This window comes from Rutidosis leptorrhynchoides, chromosome 3, assembly GCF_046630445.1.
Source record: "Rutidosis leptorrhynchoides isolate AG116_Rl617_1_P2 chromosome 3, CSIRO_AGI_Rlap_v1, whole genome shotgun sequence".
NCBI classification, from domain to species: domain Eukaryota; kingdom Viridiplantae; phylum Streptophyta; class Magnoliopsida; order Asterales; family Asteraceae; genus Rutidosis; species Rutidosis leptorrhynchoides.
The window spans coordinates 95,203,722-95,217,033 of NC_092335.1; the positions used below are offsets into that span (position 1 = coordinate 95,203,722).

The window sequence follows — 13,312 nt, forward strand, 5'->3', positions numbered from 1 at the left end:
ACATTACTACTCAAATAAAGGAGGCGCAACAAGGAGTTTTAAAAGAGGGAAATTTAAAGGATGAAATACCCAAAGGATCGGAGAAGCATCTTAATATTCGGGAAGACGGAACCCGGTATAGGGCTGAAAGGATTTGGGTACCAAAATTTGGAGATATGAGAGAAATGGTACTTAGAGAAGCTCATAAAACCAGATACTCAATACATCCTGGAACGGGGAAGATGTACAAGGATCTCAAGAAACATTTTTGGTGGCCGGGTATGAAAGCCGATGTTGCTAAATACGTAGGAGAATGTTTGACGTGTTCTAAGGTCAAAGCTGAGCATCAGAAACCATCAGGTCTACTTCAACAACCCGAAATCCCGGAATGGAAATGGGAAAACATTACCATGGATTTCATCACTAAATTGCCAAGGACTGCAAGTGGTTTTGATACTATTTGGGTAATAGTTGATCGTCTCACCAAATCAGCACACTTCCTACCAATAAGAGAAGATGACAAGATGGAGAAATTAGCACGACTGTATTTGAAGGAAGTCGTCTCCAGACATGGAATACCAATCTCTATTATCTCTGATAGGGATGGCAGATTTATTTCAAGATTCTGGCAGACATTACAGCAAGCATTAGGAACTCGTCTAGACATGAGTACTGCCTATCATCCACAAACTGATGGGCAGAGCGAAAGGACGATACAAACGCTTGAAGACATGCTACGAGCATGTGTTATTGATTTCGGAAACAGTTGGGATCGACATCTACCGTTAGCAGAATTTTCCTACAACAACAGCTACCATTCAAGCATTGAGATGGCGCCGTTTGAAGCACTTTATGGTAGAAAGTGCAGGTCTCCAATTTGTTGGAGTGAAGTGGGGGATAGACAGATTATGGGTCCGGAGATTATACAAGAAACTACCGAGAAGATCATCCAAATTCAACAACGGTTGAAAACCGTCCAAAGTCGACAAAAGAGCTACGCTGACATTAAAAGAAAAGATATAGAATTTGAAATTGGAGAGATGGTCATGCTTAAAGTTGCACCTTGGAAAGGCGTTGTTCGATTTGGTAAACGAGGGAAATTAAATCCAAGGTATATTGGACCATTCAAGATTATTGATCGTGTCGGACCAGTAGCTTACCGACTAGAGTTACCTCAACAACTCGCGGCTGTACATAACACTTTCCACGTCTCGAATTTAAAGAAATGTTTTGCTAAAGAAGATCTCACTATTCCGTTAGATGAAATCCAAATCAACGAAAAACTTCAATTCATCGAAGAACCCGTCGAAATAATGGATCGTGAGGTTAAAAGACTTAAGCAAAACAAGATACCAATTGTTAAGGTTCGATGGAATGCTCGTAGAGGACCCGAGTTCACCTGGGAGCGTGAAGATCAGATGAAAAAGAAATACCCGCATCTATTTCTAGAAGATTCGTCAACACCTTCAACAGCTTAAAATTTCGGGACGAAATTTATTTAACGGGTAGGTACTGTAGTGACCCGAACTTTTCCATGTTTATATATATTAATTGAGATTGATATTTACATGATTAAATGTTTCCAACATGTTAAGCAATCAAACTTGTTAAGACTTGATTAATTGAAATAGGTTTCATATAGACAATTGACCACCCAAGTTGACCGGTGATTCACGAACGTTAAAACTTGTAAAAAAAACTATATGATGACATATATATGGTTATATATATATAGTTAACATGATATTATGATAAGTAAACATATCATTAATTATATTAACAATGAACTACATATGTAAAAACAAGACTACTAACTTAATGATTTTGAAACGAGACATATATGTAACGTTTATCGTTGTAACGACATTTAATGTATATATATCATATTAAGAGATATTCGTACATCATAATATCATGATAATATAATAATTTAAAATCTCTTTTGTTATTATAAACATTGGGTTAACAACATTTAACAAGATCGTTAACCTAAAGGTTTCAAAACAACACTTACATGTAACGACTAACGATGACTTAACGACTCAGTTAAAATGTATATACATGTAGTGTTTTAATATGTATTTATACACTTTTGAAAGACTTCAATACACTTATCAAAATACTTCTACTTAACAAAAATGCTTACAATTACATCCTCGTTCAGTTTCATCAACAATTCTACTCGTATGCACCCGTATTCGTACTCGTACAATACACAGCTTTTAGATGTATGTACTATTGGTATATACACTCCAATGATCAGCTCTTAGCAGCCCATGTGAGTCACCTAACACATGTGGGAACCATCATTTGGCAACTTGCATGAAATATCTCATAAAATTACAAAAATATGAGTAATCATTCATGACTTATTTACATGAAAACAAAATTACATATCCTTTATATCTAATCCATACACCAACGACCAAAAACACCTACAAACACTTTCATTCTTCAATTTTCTTCATCTAATTGATCTCTCTCAAGTTCTATCTTCAAGTTCTAAGTGTTCTTCATAAATTCCAAAAGTTCTAGTTACATAAAATCAAGAATACTTTCAAGTTTGCTAGCTCACTTCCAATCTTGTAAGGTGATCATCCAACCTCAAGAAATCTTTGTTTCTTACAGTAGGTTATCATTCTAATACAAGGTAATAATCATATTCAAACTTTGGTTCAATTTTATAACTATAACAATCTTATTTCAAGTGATGATCTTACTTGAACTTGTTTTCGTGTCATGATTCTGCTTCAAGAACTTCGAGCCATCCAAGGATCCATTGAAGCTAGATCCATTTTTCTCTTTTCCAGTAGGTTTATCCAAGGAACTTAAGGTAGTAATGATGTTCATAACATCATTCAATTCATACATATAAAGCTATCTTATTCGAAGGTTTAAACTTGTAATCACTAGAACATAGTTTAGTTAATTCTAAACTTGTTCGCAAACAAAAGTTAATCTTTCTAACTTGACTTTTAAAATCAACTAAACACATGTTCTATATCTATATGATATGCTAACTTAATGATTTAAAACCTGAAAACACGAAAAACACCGTAAAACCGGATTTACGCCGTCGTAGTAACACCGCGGGCTGTTTTGGGTTAGTTAATTAAAAACTATGATAAACTTTGATTTTAAAGTTGTTATTCTGAGAAAATGATTTTTATTATGAACATGAAACTATATCCAAAAATTATGATTAAACTCAAAGTGGAAGTATGTTTTCTAAAATGGTCATCTAGACGTCGTTCTTTCGACTGAAATGACTACCTTTACAAAAACGACTTGTAACTTATTTTTACGACTATAAACCTATACTTTTCTGTTTAGATTCATAAAATAGAGTTCAATATGAAACCATAGCAATTTGATTCACTCAAAACGGATTTAAAATGAAGAAGTTATGGGTAAAACAAGATTGGATAATTTTTCTCATTTTAGCTACGTGAAAATTGGTAACAAATCTATTCCAACCATAACTTAATCAACTTGTATTATATATTATGTAATCTTGAGATACCATAGACACGTATACAATGTTTCGACCTATCATGTCGACACATCTATATATATTTCGGAACAACCATAGACACTCTATATGTGAATGTTGGAGTTAGCTATACAGGGTTGAGGTTGATTCCAAAATATATATAGTTTGAGTTGTGATCAATACTGAGATACGTATACACTGGGTCGTGGATTGATTCAAGATAATATTTATCGATTTATTTCTGTACATCTAACTGTGGACAACTAGTTATAGGTTACTAACGAGGACAGCTGACTTAATAAACTTAAAACATCAAAATATATTAAAAGTGTTGTAAATATATTTTGAACATACTTTAATATATATGTATATATTGTTATAGGTTCGTGAATCAACAGTGGCTAAGTCTTACTTCCCGACGAAGTAAAAATCTGTGAAAGTGAGTTATAGTCCCACTTTTAAAATCTAATATTTTTGGGATGAGAATACATGCAGGTTTTATAAATGATTTACAAAATAGACACAAGTACGTGAAACTACATTCTATGGTTGAATTATCGAAATCGAATATGCCCCTTTTTATTAAGTCTGGTAATCTAAGAATTAGGGAACAGACACCCTAATTGACGCGAATCCTAAAGATAGATCTATTGGGCCTAACAAACCCCATCCAAAGTACCGGATGCTTTAGTACTTCGAAATTTATATCATATCCGAAGGGTGTCCCGGAATGATGGGGATATTCTTATATATGCATCTTGTTATTGTCGGTTACCAGGTGTTCACCATATGAATGATTTTTATCTCTATGTATGGGATGTATATTGAAATATGAAATCTTGTGGTCTATTATTATGATTTGATATATATAGGTTAAACCTATAACTCACCAACATTTTTGTTGACGTTTTAAGCATGTTTATTCTCAGGTGATTATTAAGAGCTTCCGCTGTCGCATACTTAAATAAGGACGAGATTTGGAGTCCATGCTTGTATGATATTGTGTAAAAACTGCATTCAAGAAACTTATTTTGTTGTAACATATTTGTATTGTAAACCATTATGTAATGGTCGTGTGTAAACAGGATATTTTAGATTATCATTATTTGATAATCTACGTAAAGCTTTTTAAACCTTTATTGATGAAATAAAGGTTATGGTTTGTTTTAAAAATGAATGCAGTCTTTTAAAAACGTCTCATATAGAGGTCAAAACCTCGCAACGAAATCAATTAATATGGAACGTTTTTAATCAATAAGAACGGGACATTTCAGTAGCACACTTATATATATATGTAAATGGGTGTTAAGTGGGTTAGTGGGTGACCCGAAATGGGTGTATTGACTTTAAATGGTCAAATGGGTCATGATGGACCTAAGTGGGTAAATGTATGTGTTTGATGCATAAACCTTGTATTGGAATGTGTCTTAGGACCTAACTTGGATAATGATTAAGGTTTTAGGGATGTTAACCCAAATATTAGGGTTAGGGTTGTAAATGGGTCAAAATTGCACCATGGGTCAAGATAACCCTAGAATGGAGTTTTAGTGGGTTGACCAACTTGAGTTTGTGATTGATATTATGTATAATGTAATAGGTACGTTACATTGAAGGTTCTCGGACTTGATTATCTTTCACCAAAGGCGTAAGGTGAGTGGAATAATTATATGTGTAGGTATATAATGTATCTATTTGTTGTAGCGTGAGATGTGAAGTGTCGAGGTGCTAAGACACCACGTTTCACGTGATGAGTGAAGCATCGAGGTGTTAAGATGCCACTCGGGTTGAAGCATCGAGGTGTTAAGATGCCACCTAGGGGTGTAGTGTCGAGGTGTTAAGACACCACTCCGTAAAATAATGAGTGAAGCATCGAGGTGTTAAGATTCCACTCGGGGTGAAGTACCGAGGTGTTAAGGTGCCACCCTAGGGGTTAGTGATACGAGGTGTTAAGTACCCTAACGGATGTTATGAACACCGATGGCGTTTTCGCGAGCGTCATTCCCTTGTGCGATTGGTTAACCATGGTTATTTGTGTTGTAAGTGTAAGCATAATATATTATTTGAATTATATTATATGCGTTGCTATGCTAGCTTGTGGTATTGGAGATTTCTAGCTTGTATTCGAGATTATAAGCTAATTGTGTTGCTAGCATGAATGCGGCGTTTGAGTAAGTGATTTGAAAGTAGGTATATTGTATATGTATGTGTATAATTATTGCATTCACTAAGCTTTGCTTACCCTCTCGTTGTTTACCTTTTTATAGGTTCGGTTGTGGACAAGGGTAAGGGCATCATCTTGGATTAAAGATCCCGTTGTTGTTAGGGGACGCTTTTGGAGATATTAGCTTTTGGAGTTTGACCGAGATTTGGGTAGTTTAATCCCAAACACCATGCTCGTAGTGTAGTTGGTACTTAAACTTTTGATGGTCGAAACTCATATTTTGTATTAAACTCGTAAAACAGCCGATGTGGGCCCCGCTTCGTAAAACTCATTTTATTAATGGAATGTGTTAGTTTTACATATTTGAATATGTTGTTAAAAGCGTTTTGTCTAATTATGTCGAGAAGTGGCCAATCTTTTTAGCATTTCAAGACTTTTGGGACAGACCAGAAGGCGCGCCGCGCGGCCTTCTGGCGCGCCGCGCCATATGCTGTTCCAGCAAAAAAAAATTATTTGATATTTTTCGCGGGTTCGTTTGTATTTTGGTTTGGGTCGTTACATGATATTGCTCAAAATGAACATATTATTAGTCGCAATATCAGTCCTCAATGTTATGATTTTATGTGTATTTGAGTAGTTTTCGGGTTGTAATTGGTTAAAATATCTAAAGCATCGAATTAAATGTTATTATGGATTATCAATGAAGTAATGCTCAAAATGAAGACAAAATGAAGATTTTCGATGAGCAACAAAAGACCAAAACATTGCGCCTCAAGACTACAAGTTAAAAAGATTGAAATCACCAATTATGCGCGCCTGCACGAGAAAAATCATAACTAAATCATCCAGCATAGCAAGCAATCATCATCAAAGCAATCATCATCAGAGCAGCAGATATACAGCCGAAGCAATATTTAAGTACCTGAGAATAAACATGCTTTAAAAAGTCAACACGAGGTTGAGTGAGTTCATAGGTTTATCATAAAGCAATAGTTCAGTATAGCATTAGACCACAAGATTTAAGTTTAAAGTTGATTGATACCCATCATATCAATCTAAAGAGTTGCTGTAGTTTGTAATATCACGACTAAACAGAATTTTACCCCGAGACACCTTGAACAGTCAGTGTCAGTTTGAATCATTATTATGTAACCAAAGACCAGAGGTCAAATGATTAGGGACGTTACTCTCAATAGCGCTATTCATAATAACTAAGTTTGCGTTCACCAAGCAATTAACGATATTACGGCAGGGATTTAGCATGACAAAATTTTACCCCGAGACACCTTGAACAGTCAGTGTCAGTTTGAATCATTATTATGTAAGCAAAGACCAGAGGTCAAATGATTAGAGACGTTACTCTCGATAGTGCTATTCATAATAACTAAGTTTGCGTTCACCAAGCAATTAACGATATTACGACAGGGATTTAGCATGACAAAGCACGTATTCAGCATAAAAGTTTGAGTACTTGTGTCTAACATGTAAAACAGTTATAAAAGTTGCACATGTATTCTCAGCCCAAAAATATAGATAAAAAGGGAGCTATGAAAACTCACGATACGATACGATAGTTTGTAGTAAATATGTGTATGATGGTACTGAACAAGTGTAGAGTTGTCCTCGGATTCACGAACCTATATCAAGTATATATATTAATACATATACTCGTAATCGAATAAGCTTATATATATAAATTTATTAGTTATGTCATTTTTATATTAATAACATGTAAGTTTCTTATATTTATTTTATATATTAATATAACTTTTATTATGTTATATGTAAATATATTTATATATATATATATCATTTGTTTGTTAAAATAGTAATTAAAATAATATTACCAATGATAATAATAATAATACTCAATAATGATAGTAATTTTTATGATTTCATTAATGGTACGAATATTGATATTAATAATAATAATACTTACAACAACAATAATAATGATAACAGTTTTTAATAAAATGAAAAGTTTAATAATAATAATGATAAAAATTATAATTTTTGGTAACAGTACTTGACATAACCATAATCTTAATCATAATAATTAAAGATATCAATAATAATACAATAATAATGATGTTAATAGTAATGATCTTAATAATTTTTGTAATATTTACAATAGTAATAGTAATAATGATATTAGTAGTTTTAAAATAAAATGAAAGGTTTGATAATAATGATAATGAAAATAATAATTTTTGATAATAATAATAATAATCATGATATAAATAATAATAATTATTATAATGATAATACTAATAATCATAATAATAATACTAATAATACTTTTATTACTAGTAATAATTATAATAACAATAATTATAATAACATTAGTAATAATAATAAAGATAATAATAATAATTTAGAAATGGGAAAACTACCTTAAAAGACTTTTCTTAAAAAAATGCCCAAAACGGGACTCGAACCCGAGACCTCTTGAAACCCGTCAACACTCTCAAACCACTCTGCCACTTCTGCTTTTCTAATTTATATTAGAATCTATATGTATTTATCTTAAATGTTCTATTCTCTCTATTCTTCTTCTTCTTCGTTTAATCGAATGACCAGGAATCAAAACTCACTTCTATTTTTTTTTAAATTTGTTTTAGCTTTGATACATTATTAGGAACGTCTTAATGAAGTCATTGAATTAATTAAAACAGCAAAAAAAAAAAAAATAAGACTGCAACAGTGGCAGTGACTCACGAAGAACTCATAAATCAAAATCAAATTTTGAGACGTTTTTAGATCACGAATCCTAAATGAAATATGCTCCAAATCCTTCCAGGAAACTTTATCAATCCTCAATTTAACTTAAAACTTCAAAATAAACTCGAATTTCCCCATGAACGAATTGTTTGACTTTTGTTTTACAACTTTGACTTCGGAAATTTGAATTCGATACTAGGAATTGGAACTTAGGATTTTGCAGAAAGTTTCACTAGGTAATTCCTAATAAAAATGCATTATTAGATTTTGAAAAGGGTTTCGAATTCGAGTTTTTGGAAATATGATCAAGAACAGAGGTTTTATTTATTTTTTTGTTTGGTTTTTCTTTGATTTGCAGTAATCTTACAACCAATATATAAATGATAATGATAGTGTTATTCGACCGGTACTCCATCACACAGAATTTGATTGATTTGATAATGATACAGTGGGTGTCGACTTAGACTTACGATCACAGACAAAAATAATAATAATAATAATAATGAAAAAGCAGATAACAAAAAAATAAATGGAAAGCAGATATGAATTACGATCCAGAAATATATATAAAAATTAAAGCAGAGATCACGATCTATAAAAAAAAATACAGATAATGTCTTGACCTAATTTAGATATTTGGTTTATGTCTGTTTCTTAATTTAATTAATATTAATAATAAATAAATATTAATAATAATAATACTAATAATAATAATTATAATAATAAAAATACTTTTAATACAACAATAATATAAATAACAAGAATAATGATATTTGTTAATAATTATGTTAATGATAATAATATCATTAATATAAAGTATATTTTTATAAAAATACTTATTTTAATAATAATAATAATGAATAAATAAATTTAATGTTAATATTAGTAATCATAATTTTATTATTAATTATAATACTGATGATAACAATAATACTAGTAATAATTATGTTAATGATATTGATAATCATATTAATCATAATAATAATAAATGATAAATGGTAATAATAATAATAATTTTGATGATAATAATATTAATAATAATGACAATACTGATAATGATAATTACAAATAATAATAATTAATGATCATATTGTTAATTAATATAATAAATTAATACTAATGCATTATTATTTATGAATAATTGTTCGTGAATCGTCGGTATTTATCGAGGTTTAGTTTAAATATAATCGGAATTTTTCCGGGTTGTTATAGACATAAACCCGATAAAAGCATATGAACGATCTTCCCAACATTTTATGTCAATAATCAACCCGAATTTGTCGAACACTTCTTTCAATTTCAGGCTAAAGACCATCCTAGGCAAAAGACCAATAAAGATGGTGGAAATGTATATGTCAACCACATTCCTCTTCAGAGAAAATGGAGCATGGCCATATCCATCACCACTGGTCAGAGTCTTCGAACATGAGCGAAAACCATTCAGTAAAAGATCCGAAATTGTAGGGATCTGAACTGAATTCGAGACCGATGAGGAGTGGTTGAAAGGAGAGATAAGTGGTGCTCGGAGGTTAGTTGTTATTGGGAAGCAATGACAAATTTTAAAAGGGGAATAGAGGGGCTCCCTCCCTCCAAAAATTTGAGTAAATATTGGTATTTGTAACATTTAAGTTACGAACATTTGGTTTCTTAATCAACTAATTCGGAGTCTGTATAAAGGAGATATAACCAAATGGCGAATGTTTGCAGAATTTGCGAGTTATGACCGTTTTAATCATATATTTTTCAGACAGACTCATATTTAGTTGTTCAAAAACTCAAACGCTCGCAACTCAAAAGACTGCAATTTTCAATTTTAATGGTTATCGGATATGCATAGCCTTTCGTCCATAATTATTTTACTCTTATTAGATAGTTTAATTGTTATTAATTTCAAAGTTTATACAAATTTCTATTTCTATATATTTATATAACTATATTATGTAGTTGAATTAAATTTTATCGAACTTACTTTAATTTAATGTTACATATTAACGTATAGTTTATATATTGTTTTTTGATTGATAAATACATATATGCTTGTACCAAACTAAAAAATATTTATTCTACGTTAAAATCATACGACCTTCTCGATCAAACATGTTATGTTTGCCCTCATACAAAATTACTATATTCAAGATTCGCTACCTAAAAAACGTGGAGGATTTTCAAAAGAGTAATGACATTTTCACATACTATTTCATAGATCTACTTATATTACGCATTAACTACTTGTATTATAGGAAGAAATAGTTATATATAAAAAGTGAATTTAACAAAATAACAAAAAATAATGAGCGGAAATATCATTCTCTCTATGTAAAATCAGTACGGATATACCGGTAATCATTTTGAAAGAAAAATACTACGGAGTACGTAGAAAAATTACTGGAGGGGTTATCCCACGTGTCACAAACAGTTATTCCATACTGTAAAATCCGTCAGTATCATACATCCATCCATCCCCCGTCACTTTAATTATTAATATAATCATTTTTTCACTTCTCTAACCTCTCTCTTTCAATGTCTCTTTACCAAATTTTAATACAAAAAACAAAGAATCTATACTTTACACCATATCAATGACTAGAGCTACATTCCACGAAAGGCATCTCAGATCTACGTTTTACTTCAATCATTAATCCATTTCTGTTAGTCACCATTAAATCAATTTTGTACGATTTACCTGAATCGATGGCTACACTGCAGAAATTTAAATTGTTAGCTACACAATGTGCAGTCGCCGGAAGTCCTACTCGTAGTCCTTCTACTAGCCCCGTCATCCACCTCCGTCGCCGGAAAACGCTACGGATGTTACTAAGTCGAGGCGGCGGCAGTAGTGACGGCAACCGTCGGTTGCCGGTAACCGATGAACTTGTAGATCTGAGAGGAAGCGATGTGGATTCATCGGAAGATGACGAAAAGGATAACGGTGTACGCCGGAAGTTAAAAGACTTGTTCGTGTCGTCCTCGGCATCATCGCCGCCGATTGAAGAGATCCGCCGTGACGGCGGTGAAGATTGTGATCTAATTGGCCGGCGCGGTGGCGGTAGTGGCGGTTTTAGAGGAATTAGGTTTTTGCCGGGGACGTTACGTCAGCGGTTACTTAGAAGAGCTTGGAAGCCTGTGTTAGTTACGATTCCTGAGTGAATCAAAATTTGATGTTAAAATTTTAGAGATAAATAAATAATTAATTAATGGTTTCCAGAAATAATTACTGATTTCTACTGTATGATAGAGTGGTGTGCTACGGTGCTAGTAATATATATTTTTTTTCTCTTTTTATTTTTGGAGGGAAAAAAATGGTTACAGCTTTCAGTTGGTTAGGTTAGGATGATGAGTGTTTGATTAAATTCCTATAACTGGATTTTATTTCAATTTTGGGTGTTCATCTTAAGAGTGCTTGCTACAGTATATATAATAATATAAAGCAAGTGAGCTAATTGAATGTGATTAAAAAGGACATATTGTCGTAAGATGTAGTAATTGCCGATCGATTGCGATTAAAGATCTAAATCGTAAAACTTCAAGTTGCAGAATAACGATTAAAAATGGTGTATAAAATATATATTGCATAATTTCGTAAGTCGCTTGAATAAGGCTCAAAGTACCTAATAAATTGACAGTGTACCATATCAGATATCAGATAATCTAAAAATAGAAATGTAACATGTACTTAATCTTAGAAATGAAACTCATAATTCCCTCGATATGAACTCATACGTCATAGTTGGAGGAGCAACCTGATATCGTTAGACCAATAATTCTTTTTATGTTTTCAAATATTCATGATGATTAATGATTAATCCTTTACATTTGCTACATCACCATGTTTTTTGGCAAGTGGTCTCGGGGCTTGTACGAATTGTTAATAGTTTTAAATGAGGTCTCAAAGCTTAACGTCAATTTGTTAAAGAGTTGACTATACTTGGATGGCTAATATCGTTGTTTTCTTAAGATTTGTTACCTTTATGATATTTGTGATTACCAATTTACAAGTTAGGGGTTTTTATATTGTTATTGTCTTAATGCTTTTCTGAACCCTCCGTTTGCATCTCTTGCCGTTAGCTTCTAATGATGGAACTTGGAAGATATTAAATTTGATAAATACATCACAATTATCCCTTAAACATTTGCACATAACAAATTACTTAATGCAAAGCCATTGGAATGGCTGGCACAACATTTGGCGTGGCGATGTCTATCTTGGTTAAACATTTGACGAGCGCCAAATATGAGTTTAACGCAAGATAGGGAAACTGCCTTAAACTCCATGACAATGATCAGTGACATGCTGATTTTAGGACCGAAGGTACTAGTATATTTTTCCTTTAATAAATTGGCGGTTTTGTAAGAAGTAAATTAAGAAGAAAGAGGAAATAAAGAAAGAAAAAGTGTGAGGAAATAGCTTTTGCAGAGAATGTATGGAGTGAGATCTTCATGGGAATAGTTGAAAGTGAAGTAGATATTTTTTGACATTTTGTCATCTGCCATCATTTATATGTATGGGTAAAGAGGTAAATGGTTCATGGGTAATTATTTTCTTTTGGAAATTCCGATATATTAATATATTACTCTCCCATTCCCACAATAAGTGTCATGTTTGACTTTCAGGATCTTGCTTTCAAAATGTTGATTTTAAATATTTTTATTTGTGTTATGCAGTATTTGATGAAACTTATATGAATGGATTCGGTTTTCAAATGTGTTTTCATTGATATAAGTTTCATCAAAATATTACATAACACATAAAAAATATTGAAAAGTCAAAATTATAAAAGTAAGACCATGAAAAGTCAAACATGACACTTATTATGGGACGGAGGGAGTATTGACTTGGAGCATTGGGAGTTGATTTTTTTTTTTTCAGCCTTGCCCTTCTGTAACATCGAAGATCGACTGGCAGTCTGCCACTATACTCCCCACTGTCGTTTCGGAACCAATGTCGCTCAAGCAACGTT

At 32.1% G+C, this 13,312-nt stretch overlaps 1 protein-coding gene across 1 annotated transcript; it reads left to right on the plus strand.

Moving 5' to 3' along the window:
* Window positions 1-10,904: 10,904 nt before the first annotated feature.
* LOC139896508 (uncharacterized) lies at window positions 10,905-11,601 on the plus strand. The gene has a single exon (XM_071879147.1). The coding sequence runs from the start codon at window positions 11,046-11,048 to the stop codon at window positions 11,499-11,501; it is 456 nt and encodes a 151-aa protein (XP_071735248.1). The 5' UTR covers window positions 10,905-11,045; the 3' UTR covers window positions 11,502-11,601.
* Window positions 11,602-13,312: the final 1,711 nt, after the last annotated feature.

Coding starts and splice junctions, on each gene's coding strand:
- LOC139896508 (XM_071879147.1), top strand. CDS start 11,046: ATGGCTACACTGCAGAAATTTAAATTGTTAGCTACACAATGTGCAGTC.